The 25,666-nt window shown below is 34.4% G+C and overlaps 1 protein-coding gene and 1 long non-coding RNA gene across 3 annotated transcripts; both read left to right on the top strand.

Annotated features, from left to right (window-relative positions):
- The first annotated feature begins 14,619 nt into the window (after positions 1-14,619).
- Positions 14,620-17,917, top strand: LOC110785787 (GDSL esterase/lipase At4g18970). Its single transcript, XM_021990305.2, has 5 exons — positions 14,620-15,034; positions 15,910-16,034; positions 16,159-16,398; positions 16,736-16,976; positions 17,463-17,917. Exons 1-5 carry the CDS (start codon positions 14,800-14,802, stop codon positions 17,672-17,674), a joined length of 1,053 nt encoding a protein of 350 aa, XP_021845997.1. The 5' UTR covers positions 14,620-14,799; the 3' UTR covers positions 17,675-17,917.
- A 1,328-nt stretch (positions 17,918-19,245) lies between these two features.
- Positions 19,246-23,987, top strand: LOC130461257 (uncharacterized). 2 transcript variants are annotated; one of them, XR_008921681.1, is made up of 4 exons: positions 19,246-19,666; positions 21,147-21,330; positions 21,488-21,565; positions 23,765-23,987. It is a non-coding gene; the product is annotated as an uncharacterized lncRNA (long non-coding RNA). The 2 variants fall into 2 exon arrangements; XR_008921680.1 differs by having other exon boundaries at positions 19,252-19,666; positions 21,171-21,330.
- Positions 23,988-25,666: the final 1,679 nt, after the last annotated feature.

Here is a 25,666-nt window from a genome sequence, read left to right on the forward strand (position 1 = left end):
CACCAGAAGTCCAAGCACGTACTGCGGTGATTTCATATACTTCGAGATATCGTTGAAAGGAAAGAAATCGAGATTTGCAAGGTTGGAACTAACGACAACGTCGCGGATCCATTAACTAAACACTACAAAAAAAGGGTACATATTTAGACGGAGTAATTGCGACGGTGTGACAAAGGGTCGCAAGAGTTTTGGCACCGCGAATATTAGTTTGCAAATTACGACGCTTTACAGTGTCGAAATATATTATGACGTTCTAAAGCGTCGCTATTAGCAAAAAAACACGTGAAACCCACACATTTGTAAGCCTACAAAACCAATTACACATTCAGGCCTTAAAAAAAATCCCGCCTAATTCTCCTAAAATTTTCGCTGAATTGCGCTTTACACTCACTCCATCTCCCACGTTTCCCTCAACCTCCTCACCGACCTACCTCCAAAACCTAACCTCCCTCATCAAATTTCCTGATGAATCCGTCTTCACTCTTCCTCACCTTCAGCACCTAACGAATTCCAATCAAATCTCTCAATCCTCTCATTTCATCCCACTTTTATCTCACTTCATTCTATATACTCATGGAAAATCCCAATTGAATTCCAATTCGCCCAACAAATTCAAGTTGAATTAGTTGTTTCCTCTGGTTTTTTTTTATTCGAGAGCATCCTCTGATTTTTTTATTTGCTGCTTCCTTGGTGTATGGGATGCATTTGCTCTAGTAACTCGATCTTCCAGGTTAGGTTTTTTTTATAACTTTTGTTGCAGAAATTGTAGGCTTGATTGTTAATTTGAGAGTTTCTTGATTGTTTAAATTATACTAGCTCCCTGATTAGATGAAGTTTATATTTCCCATTGCTTGTCCTTTGCATGAGCTTTTCATAGTAAATTTTAAGTTTTTCTTGATTGCATGATGATTTAAGTTAATCCTTGTGTGGGGGGGATTGGGGGTGGGAGGTTGCTTTTGATTCCATCTCATATAATACACCTGTCTTATTATAAATTTTTTGGGCTCGTTTTAAGAATAAGATCAATCATTTTCCCTTTATTTTGTTATTGTGAGGAACCCTAATTTAAGTAGATATTTGAGGATCAACATTATGAAAGCAATTGTTCTTGGTGTTTTGCTGATTTTCGTTGATATGCTGGAAAGGATATTTAATCCAACAGATGGGATTGGGTTGGATTTTTTGATGAGTTTGGATAGCATTGTGTTTTTGTTCTTGTTGGTGAGTTTAATTTATGGGTCTTAGTCTAGTTCTCTTGGTCAAGTTCCCAGATTGCTAGTTGTTGCTGAGAGCTTGAGAGGCCGTCCTTCAAAATTAAAAACCTGCATTGTTTTTTTCACTAAGATCATTATTGTTGTGTTGTTATATATTCTTCTCCTAGTTACCAAATTGTATCAAATTATTGTATACTTTTGGAATTATTGAGCTGAGAGTAGTTTTGTTCTATCTTGATGTTCTATATATATAACTGAGCTGAGAGTAGTAAAGTTAGAAATTGGGAATTTCCCTTAAGTTGAATTGTTGGTGCATTATATGAATTATGCATTTATGTTATGCTTGAAATTTTGACAGTAATAAACATGGACTGAGTTATGGCCCTAGTGTTTCATACATGGTTATCATAGTGAGCTAGATTAAAGGTTGTCTTTGTTGCAATTTGGGGAATTATGAAATTAGAGTTGTTTTCCAATTTTTTGTGAGGTTTGGGGAATAATGCTCGACATTTGTTTTGATTGTAGGGATGTATGTCTTTTTTCTGGACTTATTTTCCTTTAGACTCTCCTTTTCTTTGCATCAGTTTTTTCTAGAATGAAATACCAATAATGTATCTCAGACTCTCAGTAGATGGCCTGAAGATATGGATATCATCCTTTTATCGTCCTTACAATTTATTTTTTATGTTATGGGTGCATACAAAGCTGAATTAGGTGAAATTTTTATCTTACTATCTTGACGCGTGATCTGATAGGTATGGCTGAATTGTCATTTTTGTAATTTCATTTTACCTGTTAATGTTGAAGGGTTTTCTTTGGCCTCTTATCCTTGTAAAGGCTGGTGTTTAGCAAAGGGAATGGAGCCTTTAGAAGTTAGAGGGAGGAATCTATACTCCATATCAATTGGGTTTTGGAGACTATTAAAGAGCATTTGACTATATGAGAGTATGATATATTGATATGGAATAAATGGCTCTTTTGGAGCTTGGTATCCGCCATCATAGTCTTTATGTTAAGAGTCTTAAGACATTAGGTATCTTTTGAGTACTTTGACCTTGATGCCTAGGCACTTTGAATAAACAAAACAATATGCTGAAAATGGAGTTATAAATGTATACGAGGGTACTGCACTTCTCTGTCAATTGGTTTTAATGTTGGTATTTGATCACTCTTACTAATTAGAATTATCTTATGAAACATCATCATAGGGTCAACAGTTGTAAGCTCGTCAATTTTTTCAGAAATCCAATTGTTGGTAGTTCCAGGAGTTTTGGTATTAAAAAGAATTAAGATAAGTTTAATCAAAGTTATTATTACATTACTGAATGAACATATATTTTAAATTCTTGTACGAGACGGTTTGATCCATAGTGTTCGAAATCTTGTATACCCCTCAGAATATTCATTAATGCAGGTGAGTTAGTTATGGTATTAGAAAAATATTATTCAAAGTATGATTTACTGTCATATCTAGCGTTTTGTCCTAATTCCTTTGAAAATCTGAAATTGATGTCTGAAATGGTTTCCAATTTCATAAATAAAGAGCAAAGGAGAGAGAGAAGAATATGACAATAATAATACGAAGTGTCTGATTTTTTCCAGTTTGATTGGGTCTTATTTTTTTCCAATTTGATTGTGTCTGATATTTTCTAGTTTGATTGAGTCTGATTTTTTCCCATGTTCTGAAAAAAGAAAATATGAGAATTGAAATGGTTGTTTCAGTGCAGTGGCTAACTTGCAGCTGCATTGGCGTTTCTCTCTTTTTCTTTATTGAATTTTCTTGGTTGAACACATTAATGGAAGGATGATACAAATAGTGATATTAGGTAGCTTGTCCAGTGAAATTGTATGTGCATGTAGCAGTGTAACACTATTGTGTTTTAGTTGATAATGGACTCACGTTCTATATATTTTTGTGCTGCTAAGGATTCAGTATATGACATCTAGATTTGTGACCAATTTGTAGTAGTTTCCCTCATGGCACCGTGATGTAATTCATAGGTGCATTCTAGAACATGTTAAGAGCTTCTTGTAGACCTTTTTTGTTAGCCAGAAGGCAGAAGCTAATGTAGTACTTTAACATGATGTAATTCATGGGTGCATTCTTTCATTAACTGTCATGTATGTTATTTACGAATTACACTATCTTGCAATCAGAGTAGATAAGTGTGGAGTGGAGCAAAGCGACCAATGATTAGAGAATTTTAATACGCGTAAACAGTACTGATCAGAGCTACATAAGCTATGCAATAGTGTATCCTTACCTGAAATGTGGCAATGTGGCATATCTAATTTACATATTAAAATGCTTTTTGTAGATTATTGATGATTCTTGTGGCAATGGTGAAAACAGGCCGAGACATGAGACTTTGACACTCTTACCAAAACCAAGGTAATTTCACATGTAGTTAACTGCTTTTCATGCTTTTTGATAAACTGATAGTTGAAACAGGCTTTATAATTGCCTATTATTTATGGATGATGGTGAGATTAGAAGGCAGATGCTTAGATTTAGTATTATCATAATAAGGTATTATGTTGTTAGCTGAAACACGAGTTGGTGATTGGTCTAGGTTGTTAGCCTGTTTTAAAGTTTGTCAAGCAAGAAATGATGGGTTATGGAACAACAAAATCCCTTGTGCAGAGATTTCCATATACAGTTCATCTACGTTGGTATGGCTGTCCTTTACAACTACAATAATTTCATACACACTCACAGACTCAAGGTATCCATCAACTTACTAAAATTGAGAAAATTTTATATGGCGAGTTACTATTTTCAAACCAAATGAGAATTTCTAGCTTATGTGGACCCAACTTAGCTGCTTTGTATATAGAAACCAATCTCTCCCCTCCAACACACTAATCGATTCCTAGATTCTAGCTCAAAACTCCGCGATGTAATCCATGACTATTACCTTCTTTGACATCAGCAGGTGAAATATAAGCTTGAACAGAACTGGTTTGAATAGAACTGATCTGAAGTTCTGAACAGAACTGGTCTGAATAGAATTGATCAGAACAGAATTGATCTGATTAGAAATAATCAGAACTGTTCAATAAATTCTACTGTCATTATTGATGTTTTGGATGTCTTTCCTTTTAATTTTTTTTATTCTTACTTCATAATCCTCTAGAAAGTTATTGTGGTTGACAGAATATTGTGTATTTGTATTGATGTGAAAGGGTCGGTTTCACTTCGTAGGTTCTCTTTTTCTCTTTTTTTAAGCGACCCTTCCCATTGTCTTCCATTAAAGTTAATGTCGTTCTTGGCGAGAGTGATGTAGATGTTGCTGTGTTTTGGTGTCCGATCTATAACAATCTTTATTCAACTGCCAAAACCCTAGGGTTCTAGTTCAAATTCAAAGGCTTTACTCCCATGAAAATCTGCTCAGTGGGCAAATACTCTTCCATTCATTGTATTGTCATGCAACAATTGGTGCAGTACTAATTATTTTAATCAAATACCCATTTCGCAATAGATTCATGAACTGACTACATGGCTCATTTTAGGCCTTCCATATTTTAGTTTTGTAGCTTCTTTAGTTCCAATCTTGGAGAAAAACGGTTGACACCCATAAGATGACACCTGAACATGTTAAGGACGCAGGTGTCAAGGCGTCGCAGCGTCCCCCAGGACACGGCCGTAGTCCTGGGGAGGTGCTACACCAGTGTCGTCGTCTTCCATTTAGTTATACCACTATGACTATAGCAGGGTTTGCTATTTATGCTATAATTAGGTATACTGTTTTATACTCTAAGAAAAAGTCTGAGGATGATGCTTTGGATGTTGCTAGGGTCTCCACCAACACGGCTTCTCCTCAAAACACCGATAATCGCCCTAGGAAATAGACTTAATTCAGCCGGTGTTGTGCAGTAGCTAGCAAGAATTTTAGTGGCCTTAGCTTAAGAAGATCGATCGGCTCTTCCACTCATTGTGTTCCCAATCTGATATTTACAATGGATTTTCCCATTTTCTAGCATATCCTGGTTTCTGACCACAGAGACTCCTCTGAAGCGTTTTCTAGCTCAAGTTGCCAATTTAATAATCACGGGGGAAATAATAGTAATGCATCCCAAACACCATAACATTTTTTCAAGTTTCCAGTTAAGAAAATTTTATCCAACTAGGAATCCACTCCCTTTCGATCTCAAAATACCTTAAAATCATGTCATGTGATCATTAAATACCCTTAATTTGAATGCAACTTTTCTTCCAGTCGGAATTCTGTTTTTCCTCTGTTATTGTTACGCGTTTATTCTGAATGCAACTGTGGTTCGTTGTTTGCAGGAACAAAGTCGAGAAAAGGGTGAAATATCAGTAAGTTAACAAAAAAATGTCTGTATTACATTCAGAACTGAATACTGTAGCCAACAACTCCATCAATTCCATGGAAGTAGCCAACAAATCCATGGAAGTAGCCAACAACTCCGTCAATTCCTCTCCACCAAACCAAAGGTAATCGATTCATCTTCTAATTTCAACTTAATTTCATCACTAATTCGTTCTTAGTTCCTGCTAATTTAATCAATTAATTCAAGTTTGAATGTTGGATGATGATGATGAACTGTAAGTAAGGTTTGCATCGATGATTGTCTAAATCGAGTTGCTTTTAATTAATTACTTCCTATTTGTGGGATTTCCCGTATTTCAATCATAAAAGTTGTGGATTCATTGATGTACAAGGGTTTCATGTGGACTTAGCTGATACGAGTTCTATTGTGTTCTGGGTTACACCTAGACTATGAATGTGAAGTCTACATTAAGAACCAAGCCAAAGGTTAATCACAGCAGAATATATCTCTCATCTTCTCTCTTTTTCCTCCTTAGATTTGCTTGCTTTCCTTCTTTGAACAAAAAATTCTTATATGCACATTGAGCAAATTTTTCCTGCTGAGGGGGTAGTTTTAAAGAGAAAGCTGGAGACTTTTACTCTGTTGTGATGATTTTCTCAGATGCTATGTGTTTATCAGCTACTGTTTTTTAATTTCATCAGGCATCAACGATTCAGCTTAAGCTGAAGAGGACTGGTTGGTAAATAGGATCTGTATCGTCAACTTCATCTTAGATTTTCACAGGCCAGTGATGTGACATTGTTCAGATCCACCCATCTAATCCTAGGCTTCCATAGAAAGTTAGCATATTTGATCAATAAACAGGGTGGGGAGGGGGGCTGTCTCCTGTCTATTGCCAGCCTCCCAAAAGCACATTCATCCAGACACACCAAAAATAAAGAGAACAAAATACCAATCGTATCTTATCCCATATATAAAGGCAGCTCAATATTACATTCTTTACTGGAGAATTGTAAAAATCATAAACCTTAGGAACAAGAATATTTCTTTGCTTGCTTTCTTCCCCCTTTCCTCCTGTTTCATTGATACTGATGTTATTTTAGTCTCTCCTTTTCCTCCTCCAACATCATTTGATTCAATTTTTTTTGAGGTAGAAAAATTGATTCAAGTAGCGGGCCTTTGCAGAAATCAAGAGATGTGTACATCTGTTTAAATGGGACTGCCTGCTATGATTCAGTATGTTGTTCTTTATGCATTCTGCTATATTAAGCAGAAATCAAGATTAATGCTGAAAATGGGACTGCCTGTTTATGAGTCCAAGCAGAATAGCCATTGTTTCAGTATAAATGGGACTGCCTGCTATGATTCACTACCTTCCTCATTAATCTTATTCGTTCCAATACATAACTCCCATCCAACTGTTGCAGTCACATTTTCAGACTTCTTATTGCGTTTCCACGCTCCATCAACTAGCTAGCAGAATGCCAGTAAACATCTCTTGATTTCTACAATGTTATTCTGAACTTCCAAGAAATAAGAAATTGTAGAATTATCAACCTGTCAAGTTAAGTACATAGCAGCTTCATTATCAGTTAGTGAATCAATATGGTTGGGAAATGTTTTACAAGAATAGGCCTACTATTATAATATATGTGGGATCAAGCTCGTCAATAATCGATTGCAATATTTTACAAGGTTTATCTAATCACATATGATGTTATGCCAGGAACAGTTAGTTCTAGAGCCCTAGATACATTCAGAATATTAAGAGAAATATATATTCTTTGGAGTTGTAACCTATATCGGACAGGTTAAGATAGAAATGCAGCCTATTATTTAGTGATGGGGAGTAGTAGATAGGACCTTCCATTATTTGACCCAACTTTCTACATTGTTCATGTCTATATTTATAATAGTCATGCATTTTCCCCTTGATTAATAGTTGGTATTATTTTGAGAAGACCACTAGTAGTTAGGATAAATCCTGGTTAAGATTACTGTTAATTTTCCCTTGATTTTAAAATATGTTAATGCTTTGTTGATAAGTGAACAGACCAAAAACAAAACCAAGCATGAACATATTTTGAAATTAACAGTAATGTATAGTCTGTTTTGATCAGTTCACTTATCTTTATATAGCAGCTCCATACTAGCTATATGAACAGGCTATCTGATGTCTTGTTGCTCAATACAGAAGTTTCTTGGATCTTTCTATCTGCCTTGTTTACTGTTACTTGTGTTGAGGTAATAGTATGTGTCTTGTTAGGATCAATCATTACCAAGACTATCTTAACCTAAACAGACTGATAAACATGAGAAAGGAAAACCCGTCTACAAGGGCTACAACAGGTGGATAGCAGCCCCAATATCACAAAGACGCACACCAAATTTTTGTCTGCAGGAGTATCAATATTTATGTATACCTGCTTAATTTCTAGCGTAGAATGTTAAAATAGAGAGCTAGGCTGCTGGTAAACTCTTGAGCACCTGTCTTTTAGTTGTGTCTACAGCAAGGCTGCTTTAGACCAGATTAAGCAGTGGCTAGGGATAAGAACTTCAAGAATTGATCTGTTATACCTGCTGAAATGGCTAAAATGGCTACAGAAGGACTACAAAGGCTCTAGATTCCAGAAAAGGGTGCAGTAAACTGATGTTCCTGCCTTAGTAATACCAATATGGAGAGTTAGAAGTTATGCAATTTGGCATTTTGAAGTTATACATATTGATTCTTTTGTAAAAGTTGTAAAGGATACCATAAAGAGCGGGATAGGAAGAATCATAGGGAACTAAGTAGGATACCACATATCTCTAGCTGCGATACCTAGACTTTTTTTTTCTTTGTTTCATTTTCCGCGGAGATACTTGGACCTTTTTTTTTTAATAATGTTCATGTATGATTGAATTTGCTGAACTATAATTTATCTCATTATTCAAAGATCGTAGATTGAACAAGTGTTTGCTTGATCTACCTTGAAAAATATAATTTGAGTGATTCAAATGATATTGTTAATTTTCCTTTGATTTTAAAATGTGTTCATCATGCTTATATATATATATAAATATATATATATATATATATATATATATATATATATATATATATATATATATATATATATATATATATATATATATATATATATATTTGACATATTAAATTTTCTTTGCAGATTATTGATGATTCAAGTGGTAATGGTATATGTAGATCAAGATCAACAAGTTATCTTGAAGCTAAGTTAGCATAGCAATAGGTTTACTTGGTAATTAGTTTGTACGTAGTCAGGAAAGTAGTTTTTATTTAGTTTTGGACTATCTTGTAGAAAAAATGATGTTAGGAAGTTGTTTTTGTTTTAACCTATTCCGTTTATTTCAGTTAACTAGACTCTGGAAATTAATTTAATGTATGGATGATTTATATTGTTATATATCACTTTTTCTAAATTAATCAAAGCACGACGTTACGGTGTTTTATGATAATGTAGTAGAGTATTTGATTTCTATCATCTATGGTCAATATATATTTTATAAATAATTTGTGATTTTAGATTAATTGATATATATATATATATATATATATATATATATATAAATATATATATATATATGATGCAAATTGTGACACTCCAAAGGGTCTAAATTATTTTGGAGGGAATGAGGAGAACTCGCACGAAAGTAAACGTATGGGGACTCTAATAAGAGTCTATATATTTTGGGTGTCTAAAGCGTCTCTAAATGGTTTATAGTGGCGGAGAAATGTGTCTATAAGCGTGCAAATAGTGACGCTTTTTACAGTCTAAATATTACGACTATCTATAGAGTCCCTATATCCCAAATAGCGGCGGTGAAATACATCGATATTTTGCAAATTGTGACGCTCTAAAGCGTCGGTAAATAGCGGCAATGAAAATAGCGACCCTCTCCCAAAGCGTCGCTATGTGAAATAGCGACACTCTTTACCGTCGCAATTTGTCCCAAAAAGCGTCACAATGTGCCGCGTTTTTTTGTAGTGAAACCGTTGCCACAAGCGAAGCACAACGCACATGTAGCAACCATGGGAATCAAGCATATTGGAGGATGGCTTTGATTTTCTAAGTTTTGTTTTAGAACATCTGTTAGATCTGTGTTTAAAAAATTTGGTTTAACCATTTCATATTCATGAAATTTATTATTTCATATTCATTTAATTTTGGTTTAGTATTAAATGATAAGTCCATGTGATTCAAAACATTCAAATGGGATGTCAAGATGGATTCTTCGGCAAAGAAACACCCATAAGTGAACTTGAATATTGAAGTCACAAAGGATCCCTAATCCAGGTCATTGAAAGGTGGACGACTAATGACTAATGAAGTTTAGATTGCAAGTAGATTTTTAGTTCTGTTTCTTGAACTAGATTTACTGGATGTCAGAATCTTTTGCATAGATACTTATTGGATCTTGTATCAGATTGACCATGAGAACACTTTAAGAGATTAAAGTCATGTCATAAGTAGTTCTCATTAATGGTGATTAGAAACATTCCTCAAAACATGAGCGATTATGTTTGCTCGTTTGAGAATTAGTTCGCTTTGATTCTAGCTAAACGTCGCACCGTAAAAGGAGGCTATAAACGCAGTTGTTGGGCGTACTTTGAATCAAAGTGAGTGTTCATAGATTGCAAGAATGGATTGTCCTCCTATCTTTGATATGATATGGTGTTGTTGTGTAACAAGGCCTCTTGGAAAGTTAGATACTGTAAAATGCATAGTCGTGCTCATAATGGTTAAGGCTTAACCTTCTGTAAAAGTTTAACAGATGAGCTCTGTAATCCGAGAAACACTTCTAGAACTAATAAGGATGGCTTGGATCTTACCTTATGTTCAGTAAGTAACACTAAGCGACAAAGGAATGTGAATGCACACTTATCTGAATGACAAGTGGGAGACTGAAGGAAATATGTCCTTCACCCAAGGTGCATTAAGTCTAATACCAAGGTTACGATTAATTGCGAACAATTAATTCAGTGAGATCAAGTGATCGGAACAGCTAGCTGGAGATATGCTTCCGATCAGTGAGTTCTAATGAATATTAAGCTCACAAGTTACTCTTGACTGAACCTAAAAAGTCACACCAATGGCATGTAACAGATCACCGGATTAAATGAATCGGAAATTCATTTAATAAATTTTCGGGAATTAGTTTTAGAATACGTATTATACGATACGACCTTGCATCGGAATCGTATATCGTATCGCGAATATTCGTAAGCTGAGCGAAATGAATAATCGTATCGTACGACGGTGATTCTCCATACACGATACGATAAATAATAGCCGTAAGGTATTAGTCGCGAATACGAGCCACAACGGAATTGTCGGCCCGTCGAGCCAAGCACGCAAGCGCACAAGGCCCAACGATCCAGCAATGTTGCGCACAGCAACAAGCCAGCCAGCTGCACGAGTGTGTGCGCAGCTGGGCAACAGCGCAGCAAGCGAACAGCGAGGCCCGCGGCCCACTGCTGTGTTGCTTGGCTGCCGCGCATGGGCTTGCGTGAGTGTGGGCATGTGTGTGGTCGGTTAGGGCCTTGTACCTTGGCCGGTTACACACAAATATAACCTTAGGGTTATATTACACACTTTTCAGTAGTTTTCTATTACCCTAAACCTAATTCTAAATATTACGTTCTTCAGTTTTCTCTCTGTGAAAACTGTTCATCCCAATAAGCAAAAACCTTGTACTTTGTCTAAGCTACAATAATCAAGGCGGATCTGAACGTGTCGGTGAACCAAGTAGAGGAACGACAAGTGGAGTTCTTTGTTCGTGTTCGTTGACAGATTACTTGGGAAAACACGCTTCGAATGTAAGTTTGCTTAATCTGTGCTTTATACATGTTTCCTGGCTTTGGGGATTGTTCCGCACATGTTATGTATGTTTAACTGTATTCCCCTACAGTTAAAGGTTTTAACGACGAAAATTGAGGCTTTTAACGACGAAATTGTTCGTCGTTAAATGTCATTTTTCTAGTAGTGGCTATTGGCATGGAGTACCTTTTCAGGTGCCTACACAGTGTTGCTCAAAAACATTGTTTCAAGTCTTATTTGATGCTTTCAGTATGTTCTCTTGTACTTCTGATCTTGCTGCTAACCTGGAAAAAAGCAATGTATACATGGGAGGAGTGTCTGGTGATGATGAAGCCTCCATTAGAAGTGGTTTAGGTATGCTTAAGGGTACATTCCCCTTTAGATACCTAGGTGTTCCCTTAACCACTAGGAATTGAAATTACAATACAGTGATTGTAGACCTCTAGTGGATAAAAATGTTGCAAGGGTTAGAAGTTAGTATGTTAAGTTGCTCTCTTATGCAGGAAGATTACAGTTAGTCAAAACAGTTCTCTATGACATGCAATTGTATTGGTGTCAGATTTTTTTTATGCCGAAGAAAGTCACGAGAGAGATTCATGCTTTTTGTAGAACCTTCCTCTGGACTGGTGGTGAGTAAGGATCCAAGAAAGCTCCTATTGCCTAGGAGTAGCTTTGTTTTCCTAAAAGCTATGGTGGTTGGAATCTAAGGGATCTCACAATTTGGAACCAAGCTGCAGTTTTGAAGCATTGTTGGGCCTTATCCCAGAAGCAAGATAGATTGTGGATTAAATGGGTTCATATGTACAATGTCAAGAACAAAGATTTCTGGACCATGTGTGTTCCTAATGGGCTGACTTGGTCTCTTAGGAAGATTTGGAGTGGGAGGAAAGTGTTTGCTGCTGGTGGTGGTTGTACTAAATTCATTGCTGTAGGGAAATATAGGATACAGAAAATGTATAAACACTTGAAGCAGGATGGTCCCAAAGTAGAATGGAGAAGACTCATTTGTAATAGCACTGCCAGCCCAAAGAGCATTTTCTGGCTGTGGCTTATAGTACAAAATAGACTTCCTACTTAAGACAAGTTGTTGTAGTGGAATATCAATGTTGATGCAGTCTGTAGCTTGTGTTAGTATGACCCTGAGAATACGGCTCACTTATTCTTCCAATGTTCCGTGTCAGCTGAGATTTGGACTACTATGAAAACCAAGATAGGTGTTGTCATTCCCACTGGTATGTTTGCAGATGAGATGCAATGGATCACAAAGAAGATTAGAAGTAGGAAACCAGAGGACAAAGTTGTTTGTGCAGCCTTTGCTGAAACATTTTATCACATTTGGCTCCACAGGAATGCTAAGATCTTCAGCAATAAGGTAGACAGTTGTAGTGTTATTGTGTCTAGAATTCTTTTCCATGTAGCCTGTAGATGTACTGATCGAGGAAATGAGATATGTTTTTCTTAGGTAGTGACTGTGGGGGGACACCACTCTGTTGGTGAGTGATCCTTCTTTTTCAGTCTAAGGTGGTTCGTTGTATTGGTGGACTGCTGTAATTATCTTACTTTTAGTAATAATATACTCCTTATTTGGCAAAAAAAAAAAGTGGGTTCAACAAAATTATCGGAAATTCGGAAAGACGATCATATATGAGGTCTAATATCAGGTATCGGATCAGATTCGACGTTGATGTTGATCCTGATAATCTTTTTTCTTCTTTATTTGCATCAGAAATATTTTTATCGAAATCTTATACTTCTAAAATAGTACTCCGTACTCATCACTTTGTATTCTAGTTAATAGCTGGTAATTTTCTCTTTTTATTCCATGAACAATGGACAAAATCTATTTTTATTTCACTTAATAAACATTTTTTAATATATTAGTAGGAATAAAAAATAAACAAGTTATTTATTAACATCCGTGCGTTTGCACGGGAATTAACCTAGTGAAAATTATAAAATAATTACGAAGAAAATCAAACAAAAATAAACAAACCCAAGATTATTGGGCAAAATCTGAAAAGCATAGACAGAAAATAAAGAGAGAGAAATTAACTGAATGCAAATCTAAAAATTTTGAAAAATAAAAATTTAAAATTAACGTATAAAACAAATGCGCTAAACAAATCGCATAGAAACTCTATAAATCACATAGTAACTCTTTACATCACATAATTACGGTAAAACTCAGTTAGTTACTATTTAAAATCGCGAAATAACTGTCACGCGACAGTTACACATATAGCGGAGCTAAAATTACTCCGTTGCTCTGGTTCACGGTGAGTTAACGTGTACCAATTTTATAATAGTGTTTATACTAAATACAACCAACGTAATTTCATTTCGTTCATGTACGTAAAAATATTCTGCAAGTTGTCCGATCCGACCATAATGCAGTCGTCGATGATTCTTCTATACACCGTATCAGTTTCAAATATTACAGTAACATGCATGAATCCAAAATTGATCGACATAAAACCCTCACAGCACCTGAATGAGCGGTTGGAGTTTTATTTTTATTTTTATTTTTATTTTTATTTATAATGATCCAACCAACATGTAAGTTGTATAAATATTATTCACACTACTTTTAATTTTTATGGGGACATCATAAGGAAAGAGAATAAAGAATATTAGTTCATGACCAATGATTGTTCCGTCCACTTTAGAAAAGAGAATAAAGAATGTTACCCGTAGTCCATTACCAATAATATAATTCCTCCGTCCATTTTTTTATAGCAATAGTTTTTCTTTTGTTCTATTTATAAATTGTTATCTGGCTATTTCTATTGATTTTTACAGTCTGTAAGAGGTGAAAAAATTTGCATTTATATGGAATTGTGTTAGTTTCATCTCAACATTTAATTTTTTCATTCACATATAACATTAAAAATATTAATGTTTACTTATACATTATTCATAAAAATAAGAAACGTAAATGATAAATTATTGAGACAATAATAAACAGAGTGTCTACTGCGAGTTATACGTCTAACACTCTAACTACATCATGCGTATCTTACGATCACATTGCCCGATACTCTTTGATTTTTTATTTGTTATGCAAGCAAGTTGCACGTCTCTTTCCAAAAATAGAATAATACGGAGTACAAAGTAATACACGACTTGTTTAGAAGCTAACTACCGTCCAAATGATGGGAAATTCTCGTAACTAAAATATGCATTATAAGTGTACAGAAACGAAGCTCTTTCTCATTTAAAAACTAACAAACTTTTCAATTATAAGCCAATTGGTCAACTTTATCAGCATAGGCGTACAACAATAATGCAAGTCAATCAAGAAATGTGAATATGGAATAATATATGATCATTGTATTATTTTAAAAAACTTATATCACAGTTTTGTGCTATAAATATATATAGTTAACTACATGCAATATATCTTCTAAGTCAATATCTCTTAAACATTGAAAGGTTATTACAATTAAAAGATGTGGAGAGTTTCAGCAATCTTCTTCTTTCTAGTTATAGTTGGCTCTAATTTGGTTAACGGTGAACCAAAAGTGCCATGCTACTTCATCTTTGGAGATTCGTTATCAGATGCTGGTAACAATAATCCCCTCAATACAATGGCTAAAGCTAATTATTCACCTTATGGGGTTGACTTTCCAGGCAAAGTTCCCACCGGAAGGTTTACTAATGGGCGCACCATTGCAGATTTTATCAGTAAGTAGTATACTTTTCTATTCACCTCAACTTTTATCTAAATTAAGCTAGTCCCTATGTAGCCCAAACCTAGCTAGTTTGGTTGATTAATTAGTACATACTTTTATTTGATGAATCAATGTTAATTCAATCATTCAAACTGATTTATTAATTACTTGAATGCATATGCATGCATGTCCCTTAACACTACAAAGTTAAGCATTTTTAGACATGGATTTCGAGAAGGATACTTTAAGCATCTCAAACTCGAGAGGGATTATTAAAATTTTGTCTCTAATTCAAATTGAGACGAAATTGTATATGGAGGTACAAAGTTTTCGTCTCAAATTTGTTATGAATTTGTGAAAATTCCATCTCAAACGCCTTTAATAAATACACCCTATTTACGTCTCAAATCCGTCTCTAATCATCATTATGAGACTGATTTAGAGTATTTAGAGATGAAATTCCTAGTCTCTATAAAATGATTATTTAGTAGTGTAATACTGTAACAAATATTACACTTGATTTTGAAGACAGCAGTTATGATTACATATCAGAAATGTGAAGTATCGAATTATATTATGAAAGTTATACTAAATCGGAAAAAATTGGCCCCAAATAGCCTTGAATATTATATATATAAAAAATTATACGTGGTACCTACTTCGTACGTATCGTGCATGGACGACTTAAAGCAATTAATTATGAGAATTACCTTAATATTTTATTCATTATCAAACAATAAATTCGATCAAATTGGACTCTTATATATACCATTTGGTGCATAATCAAGTAAGATAGTTTGGAATTGCAACGAAATGACAATATATTCCTTACAAATAATAGTTAGAATTAACTATGATCTTTTTATGGTTGATATATTTTAATTGCAGCTCAATTCTTGGACTTTCAAGAATTCATTAATCCATATACTCCTCAAATGGGTCAAGATGTATATCGAGGCGTAAATTTCGCATCCGGAGCTTCTGGAATCCTTCCAAACACTGGATCACATTTGGTACTATTATAATTCTATATATTGAGAAAAACTTTTCAATGAAGTTTAACCCAAGAATTAGTAATTACACGTGTTTTGTTTTTTTAACAACTTTGTAATACGTAAATTGTTTCCTACATTTCAGGGTGATCGGATTTGGATGGACCAACAATTACAAAATTATAATAAAACGATCTCAAAGCTTCAATCGATGGTTTCGAGTCCTGTTAGTAGCTACTTAAACAAGTGTTTGTACACGGTTAATATTGGCAGCAATGACTACATTAATAATTATTTCATGCCAGAACACTATCCTTCTAGCGACCGCTTTACCACTGACAAATATGCAACATTACTCACTACTCGATATAAAGCTCAACTACAGGTATTTTTCACCTCAACTTTTTCCCCTGATGATTTTCGCATGTATCAAAAACTTGGGATCCATTTTCAAAGCATCTACTATACGGAATACATTTTTGTGATATTTTTATTCCAAAAGCAAATTATTAAACTTGTAGATCTAAAGGTCTGTTCTATTTCACTATTTGACTTATTTTAGATAAAATAAGTTCATTTAGATTAGTTCATACAATATAAGTTAAGATTAAATACGTTGAATAGAACGGAGCCTAATTCTAAGCCAGTGTTTTATGTATTTCATTATCTTGTGAAAATTGAGATTAACTGATAAAAGATTTGTATGGCCGGGTGTGGTATAGGCACTGTATGATTCTGGTGCAAGGAAGATAGCAGTTTTTGGATTGGGACAGATCGGTTGCACTCCAGCTGAAATGACTATGAACAATTCAACGCAATGTGTTAAGAAAATCAACCAAGCAGTACAACTTTTCAATACAAAGCTTGTTTCTCTAGTGGATGATTTCAACGCAAACCTTCCTGGGACTCCGTTTACCTTCATTAATCTCTATGCCATGCAAGCCTTAAATCCACTCCCCCCAGGTACGTACGTACGTGGCCACATGAGCCCACAATTACTATATGGAGTACTAAGTACTCCCTCCGTCCCTTAATACTCGCACTGTTTTAACTGTATACGCTTGCCAATGCACAACTTTGACCACCAATATCTTTAACTACATATTTTAAAAACTTATATAACTATTAATATTTTGAAAATATATATTAAGCTGAAACAAACAATATATTATATATACTAACATTTATTTTCATATACTAGAAATAAAATAATGTCAAAATGAATTTTGTGAATAATGCAAAAAGTAAACCATTTATATGTGACGAGGAACTTCTAAGATGATATGTTGTGCGATGGCACTGTGTTAGTCTTGAGAATGAGGCAACAACATGTAGGTGGCGATATAACATTTATTTGCCTTGTATTATAGCAAAAATAAAATTACCTTGTAATTAAAACTTATTCAATTGTGTATAATATCTAACATCTTTTGCGAATGGATTTCACAGGCTTTATTACAGATCCTACTTGTTGCAAACTAAGAAGTGATTTCATGTGCGAGCCATTGAGTCCACCTTGTAACCACAGGAATTTCTATGGATTCATGGACGGATTTCATCCAACTGAAGTACTGAATGAAATAGCAGCAACAATTGCATTCAACACTCCGCTTCCGTTATTATTTGTTCATCCTATGAGTATCCGTCAATTAATAAATTGATAGTAATATAGAACTAGAAAAACGTATTTTAGAATATCATTGGGGGTAGTAACATTTGTATTCCCCATTTTAATTTACAAGATTTTATATTTATTTTTTATGTTTTGACTATAGGATTTTAGTTTCAGAGGGTTATGTTTGGAAAGAAGTCATGTTAAGATTGATTTTTATTAGTGTGTAAAGAATGATCGTTTCAACCGTTAAATACTATACTTTGAACGATAAAAAATGTAAATACAGAAAACTAGATTAGGACGAGTTAATCTCTATCCTTAGGATAATATTAGCCCCATTATATTGCTGATGGGATTCAAAGCTAATCTACCCCCATGATTCCCTAATAATAAATGGAATACAGCAAACTCAACCATTCCCATGAATATGCCTTTTGGAAGGAAACTGACATTGTAAGAAGTATGGAAAACACTGATTAAACGTTAATCTCATGCCTTAGGTTAAATAGGAAAATAATAGGCAGTTACCAAAATAACCACCTCTGATATTATCCTATTAAAACAAATAAATAATTAATATTTTAATTAATTAAATTATTAATAACCGCAAAAGATTAAACGTTAATAACATCCTTAAATAAACCGTGCTAAGTGTTAAGTGCTAAGTCTTGATTAATAATATATAGCCATATTACTAACCCAATACTAGCACATCAAGCCCAAAGCCACACTTGGCCCAATAACTCAAGCCACCACATATATTCAATATATGATGCACATGGGTATATTTAAAGATATACAAAACAACATATTTCTTCCATGTGGGAGAACACTCCCACAAGTAAAATTGAAAGACTATTATCTAACAATCCCCCACTTAGTCTTCAATATGAGAGAATGTGCATACATAAAAGTATCTTTCGATTTGAACTTTAATTCACTAGAGGAAAAATCGTCATGTGCTTCCCTTCAAGTGCGGCTCATTTAGTAAATTGGCAGCACTTGAGAGCATGAAAAATAAAAGAAAAAATACATTTTCACAAGTGCGGGCTATTTTAAAAAATTGGCAGCACTTAAACTCAACTGCGGGCTTTAAACTTAAGTGCGGGCTCATTTTACAAAAGCCGCACATAAGATTTCTAAAATATTCTAAAAAAAAGAGAAAAATATTTCTAAAATCAGAGAATCCTTCGTTTTCTCTCTCCCTGATTCTTTTCCTTCTTCCTCTTCAGCTTCGTTTTCTCTCTCCTCTGTCGTCGCCGTCGCTTCTTCACCGCCGGAGATCGATCTCCTCCACCGCCGGTGATCTCTACCCTCTTCCATATCAGACTAATTCAGGTTTAAGTACTCTGTTAATTTCGATACAATTTTATCCTAGTATAGCCAATCCTCCTGAAATTGCATCTATTGGAGGTGTTAGAGTATTTTTATGTTTTGGTGTGTTCATCTCTTTTGGATTATGTCTAAGGTTTATTTTGATCATATGAATTAGCTGTTTGGAAGTTACTTTTTCTATTTTTGGATTTCAAAATCGCCATGTGCTTCCCTTCAAGTGCGGCTCATTTAATAAATTGGCAACACTTGAGAGCACAAAAAAAATGAAAAAAAATATATTTTTACAAGTACGGCCTCATTTAAGAAAATTGGCAGCACTTGAGTTCAAGTGCGGGCTCACTTAAAAAACGAGCCGCACAAAATTTCACGGGTTCTTATTTTCAATTTAATTTTCATTTTCGCGCTCCTCTCCTTCCCCTTTCTCTACCTCATCTCTCTTTCTCCAGCTCAAACGACTCTCACTCTTCACCTCAAACCCCCTCTCTCGTCCCTTTGCTGCTTCTCGGCCGGTAACCCGCCACCACCATTTCTCTTGTCGGCGGCACAACTGCTTCTATCTTTGTTGTTTTGCGCTGCCCAGTTGTTGGTTCTCTGCTCTCTCTCGCCGGCTTCATCTTTCTCTCGTTACTACCTTGTATCTCCACCACCAACGGTGGCCGAAGGTGGTAGCTGAGGTTTGTCATCCGTGCTACACTGTCGATCGGTAATTTCCTATTTTCCTTCATCAATTAAGTTGACTTTGAATAAAATCAAAACCCCCAATTTACAAACCCTAACTTCCTAGAAATGTGATTTTTGGTTAATCTTTAATGTTTCTATCTATTATTTTGTTTATCATGAGTAATTTATTTGATTCTTTGATCTGCTTCGATAAAATTTTAATTTTCAAGTTAATTGGGAGTTTTTTCATTTTCATAATTTCAGATTTAACTATTAATTTCCAATTCATACTGAATAAAGCTGCATATTATATCCACAAGGGTAGTTATCGATCCAATTAATGGAATTTGGAATTTCTCTGAATTGGAGGAGCCTATATTGTGAAAAATGCTTTTAAGATGCTTAGAAGAATTCTCAAATTTTGGCATTACTGAGAAACGAAAATTTGTATTCTTGGTTGTTCAAAGTAAAACATGTTACTGATCTAGCTAATATGTTTTTCCAACAATGCAACTAGATTTTTTAATATGATTATGTAGTTTATAACTGTGTCTGAGCACTTTAAGTTTATGTATACTATGTGTAACCATGTTTAATCCAGATACTTGGTGATGATTAGTTTTGTTTTCTGATGCTTGATTGGTTATGTCATCAAATCAGAAGTTCGTTGTCTATCAGACTATTGCAAGTCTTGCCTTTGGGCGATCATTCTTTATTAGTACTTTAAGACTTCGTCTTAGTACTTCTTCAAGCGTAGATTTGTATTCTTATCTTCAAGGGTTATAGTCCATGATTTGCAGGTCATCATTGCTACACTCTTTAGTTTGTTATAGGGTTTCTATTTTGTTGTTGCTGGCTACTGTAGCCTACATGTTGCTAGTGCAGTTCCTGGAGTGAAGCTGTTGTCTTCTTCTCTTGTAGCAGCTGTTGTTGTGAGAAGTTTACTTTTGGCTGCACTTTGCTGGGCTGGATGACCTGCTCTTCTTTGTTGCTGTTGTGTTAGATGAGGCCTTTAGGTTAATCTGGAGGGTCGGGGCCGGAAAACCGAGGATCGTGTTTATCCAATATAAATATGTCAGATTTCAGATCAGACCCCTATAACATTTTTTTTTAATAGTTTGTTTTCTTGTGAATGCTCATGTGTATTATAAATTGCATTAGTTAAGTTGTTGAACCTAGTTACTCAACTTTTTCGGCAATGTCATTCTACTACAACTTTATTTGTATTTTGTTATGCCGGGGTGGCTTAATCACCATATACTTGTCTAGCGTCTGCTTACTACTTACTCTAGTATAGAGTTTCTTTTGTAAAAAAAGTAATTTACATGCAGGTTTGCCTTATGAAGTTTAAGATAGAGTGTTATTGTGTTAAGGCTGCAGTGTTTAAAAAGTTTGTTTATTCCAATTTGCCATGATTTCCCATATGATGGTTTTCTTGAGTCTATTTGTGTCCCATTCGCTGATTTCCTCCTACTATTTTCTATAACTTGTGTTACAATTATGGTCTTTGTGATGGTTCTTAGGTTCACCTTGCTGATGGGTTTCAGGTTCTCTAAAACCTTACAATTTCTGGTCTCCAAGAAGGGGGTGATATCATTGGATCCGTGGAGAGTATTAGAGTAGTAGTTCTGGTGCATCTAATGTGGGACACCAGCCTGTCCAGAAATTTTACATGATTGTAGTTGTTGTAGATTCATCAAATCCAAGGTGATTATTTTTTCATTTTCTTTTAGTTTAAATACATTTTTGTATATACTAGTAGTAATCAGATTCTAGGTAATTATTTTTTCCCTTTCATTATTTTAGTAATTTTTTTATACTAGTAGTAATTACAGGATCCTTGTGTTCTGGTTTCTTGTAACAGCTCTGGCACACTTTATTATTGGACAGGAAGAACATACACACTGCCGGTTCAAAGTATTCAAACAAATTAGTTCACCTGGTGAGCTCTTCTGCTTCCTCTCTTTTACTTTCATTCACACATTAAGGGAAACGTGTATGCTGCTTATTCTTTTATCAGTTAATGCAGTAGCTAAACTCTATTCAATAAAGAAGTTCTATGTTGGTGTATATATAGCTATAATCAATATCTATTCATTATGTCCTTAGCTGAGCTCGTTTGTGTTTGTTGCTTTGCCTGCTGCGATGTGATTCTGCCTACTGCTATTCTGCTATACCTGCTTTGATTATGATATGCTTCTTCTATTTGACCTAATCTGCATACTTTTGATTTGATCTTCTGTTTCTGATCTTCTTTTGTTCTACTTCTTCTATTTTTATCCCGTGTTTTTGTTCTGATATGCTTATGTTTTGCTTCTTCGTGCAACCAGGTGGTAATTTATGGTCAGAGTTTACCAAAATTGACTTTCTGATTTTTTTTTTTGTTTAGCTTGTATGCTGGATTTTGTTTGGTTTGAAGGATTGTAGGTGTTAACCCATGTTATACAAGATATGAGCTATAATGATGAACGAACCCTTAATGTCCAAAACTAGACCAAACTAGGTGAGATGGAGTCGTAATATCATAAAAATAAGAATATAAAACATGAATAAGTTTTAAGTTCATTATTTAGATTCATTTTTTCAAAGTTATGAGCGAAATAACCTATTTTAGACAAGATATGACCTATATAGATCGAATGAGCCCTAAATATGCATAACTAGACCATAGTAGTTGAGATTGCGTCTTACAATCATAAAAATAAGAATATAACGTGAATAGGTTTAAAAGTTCATCTTTCAGGTTCATTTTTTCAAAGTTAGGAACGCAATAACCTATTTTAGACAAATATGACCTATAATGATTGAATGAGACCTAAATGTAGATAACTAGACCACAATAGGTGTGATAGAGTCTTACAAACATAAAAATAAGTATATTAAACATGTAAATGGTTTAAAATACTTATTTAAGTTCATTAGTGGAAAGTTGGGAGCGAAATAAACCATTTTGGTCAAAATATGACCTACATGAACAAACTAGCCTTAAATGTTCATAACTTGACAAAAGTAGGTAACAATGAGTCTTAGAAACCTTAAATAAGTCCAATGAACGTGTAAAGGGTTTAAAATACTTATTTCCGGCTCATTAATTGAAAGTTGGGAGCGAAATAAGCCATTTTTGTCAAAATGTGACCTATAATGATCAAACAAGCCTTGAATGTGCATAACTTGACCAAATGAGGTTATAATGAGTCTTAGAAGCATAAAAATAAATATATTAAACATGTGAATGACACAAAATAATTATTTAGATTCGTTAGTTGAAAGTTAGGAGCGAAATAAGTCAAAATATAACCTATAATGATCAAACGAGCCTTAAATGTACATACCATGAGCAAAGTAGGTGAATGAGCCTTTTAAACATAAAACTAAGTATATTAAACATGTAAATGGTTTGAAATACTTATTTACATACCATGAGCAAAGTAGGTGAATGAGCCTTTTAAATATAAAACTAAGTATATTAAACATGTAAATGGTTTGAAATACTTATTTAAGTTCATTAGTTGAAAGTTGGGACCGAAATAAGTCGTTTTACTCAAAATGTGACCTATAGTGATCAAACGAGCCTTAAATGTGCATAACTTGACCAAATTAGGTGATAATGAGTTTTTGAAACATAAACTAAGTGTACTAAACATGTAAAGGGTTTAAAATACTTATTTAAGTTCATTAGTCGAGATTTAGGAGCGAAATTAGCCATTTTAGTCAAAATATGAAGTATATTGAAATGTGCATAACTTCACCAAAGTGGGTGATAATGAGTCTTTGAAACATAAAGCTAAGTGTATTAAACATGTACAGGGTTTAAAATTAGTGGAAAAGTTAGGAGCGAAATAAGCCATTTTAGTCAAAATTTGAACTATAATGAACAAACGAGCCTTAAATGTGTATAACATGACCAAAGTAGGTGAGAATGAGTGTTTGAAACATAAAACTAAGTATATAAAACATCCAAAGGTTTAAAATACTTATTTAGGTTCATTAGTTGAAAGTGGGGAGAGAAATAAGCCATTTTATTATTATAAGGTTCATTATTTCATTGTTGTGAGCAAATTATGTCTTACTTTAATGTACCATACAATATTTATAATATAACTAACATATTTTTTTTTTCTCGATGATCGATCTTCTTTAGGTATTCAACAATCCGAGGGAGCAGCCTTTTACCATTGAGTAGATAAATGAAGTTCGAGAAAAGTTGGCAAATTTCATTACCATTTATCGTCTTTGATATTTTCTTGTAGTGAATCTTATATTATGGATGCTAGTTTTTCATAGGATTGTAATGTAATCAATTTTTATATTTATAATTATATACTATTTAATTTAATTATCTATATAATTGGATACTTTTTTTATGTGATGCATGGAGGTTAACTAGTGGGCCTGGTCTAATTGTATAATATATGTAGCAGGGATATCAGTTATATAACAAATTTCTAGATCAATTGCGGCTCATTTATATATCAAGTGCGGCTCTTTTTTATGCTTGTGCTGCACATTTTTATGTCAAGTGCGAGCTAATTTCAAAAATTTGCAGCACAAAATTTGTCAAGTGCGGGCTCATTTTCAAAATTGGCAGCACAAACTTTGTCAAGTGCGGGCTCATATTACAAAATTGGCAGCACCAAATTTGTCAAGTGCGGGCTCATTTTGTAAATTGGCAGCACTTGAAGTATCAAGTGCTGCCAATATTTTGGCAGCACTTGAGAAACATCAAGTGCGGGCAAGCCATGTGCTGCACATGTAAAAGCCCGCACTTAACCCCTTAAAATGAGCCCGCACTTGAGCTTTTTTCTTCTAGTGATTTAGTGACAGTTATTCAAAATACTAACGAAATTTATGGCAGCTAAAAACTTTTGAGCCAAAACTTCTTATGTTAGAATCGGAAAAACCTCACCCACAAACGTCCTTCAACATGTTCATAAACAAGGTAGCACTATTATGGCCATGTTCTCCACCTGGTTCATAGACATTTACAAAAGTTTGACCTTAAAACTTTTGTTAGAAGCGGCACCATTTCTTATGTCTACATAGGTGAAATTTTTCTTTCACTAGAATTTCATTAAGAGTATATAACTCACCCTAAAACATACACTAGAATAACTGATAAGCTAGTGTGACGTAATCAGTTATATATCAACAATTTGTTATTACTTCATTGAACCTTTTAATTATGGGTACTCATAATAAAAGGTTGGATTTCCATTGTTGCTGATTAATCAAATAGGTCTCAAGCCCATTTCCTGGCTTGTTCCATAAACCATCTCTCTCGGAAGTCCTTTGGTGAAAGGATCCGGCAAATTGTTATAAGACCTTACATAATTTACAGTACGTTATAATCCCGCCGGATATCAACTGTCTTACATATGCATGTCTCAAACTGATGTGTCTAGACTTACCATTATAAATCTTATTATAAGCTCTAGACAAAGTTGCCTCACTATCGCAGTGCAAAGAAATAGCTGGCATGGGTTTTGGCCACAACCTTATATCCAATAACATATTTCTTAACCATTCTTCTTCTTTGCCTGCTGCCCCTAAAAGATAAAAATTCAGCTTCCATGGTGGAATGAGTAATGCAAGTTTGTTTCTTTGAGGCCCAAGAAACAGCACCACCACCGAGCGTAAAAATACAACCACTTGTGGATTTATTATCCCCGTCACTAGATATCCAACTAGCATCTGTGTATCCTTCAAGTACAGATGAAAATTTTCCATAGTGTAAAGCATAACCTTTGGTTCTTTTCAAATAACCAAAACTCTTCCAACTGCTTTCCAATGTTCTGTACTAGGATTGCTAGTAAACGTTGAAATCTTGCAAGCTGCAAATGCAATATCAGGTCTAGTACAATGAGTAGCATACATCAAACTACCAATTGCACTAGCATACTCTAGCTGAGCTACAGCTCTTCCACTGTTCACACTAAGCTTACATGATGTATCATATGGAGTATTTGCTTCTTTAAAAGTCAAATGCTCAAATTTCTTAAGCATCTTCTCAACATAATGAGACTGACTCAAAGAATAACCCCCA

Source organism: Spinacia oleracea, chromosome 5 (assembly GCF_020520425.1).
Source record: "Spinacia oleracea cultivar Varoflay chromosome 5, BTI_SOV_V1, whole genome shotgun sequence".
Classification (NCBI taxonomy): Eukaryota; Viridiplantae; Streptophyta; class Magnoliopsida; order Caryophyllales; family Amaranthaceae; genus Spinacia; species Spinacia oleracea.

Bases quoted from the DNA above. Each gene is read 5' to 3' on its own strand.
- LOC110785787 (XM_021990305.2), top strand. From the start codon at position 14,800: ATGTGGAGAGTTTCAGCAATCTTCTTCTTTCTAGTTATAGTTGGCTCT. The intron at 15,035-15,909 runs GTAAGTAGTATA...TTTTAATTGCAG, and splicing joins CACCATTGCAGATTTTATCA to CTCAATTCTTGGACTTTCAA. The intron at 16,035-16,158 runs GTACTATTATAA...CCTACATTTCAG, and splicing joins CAAACACTGGATCACATTTG to GGTGATCGGATTTGGATGGA.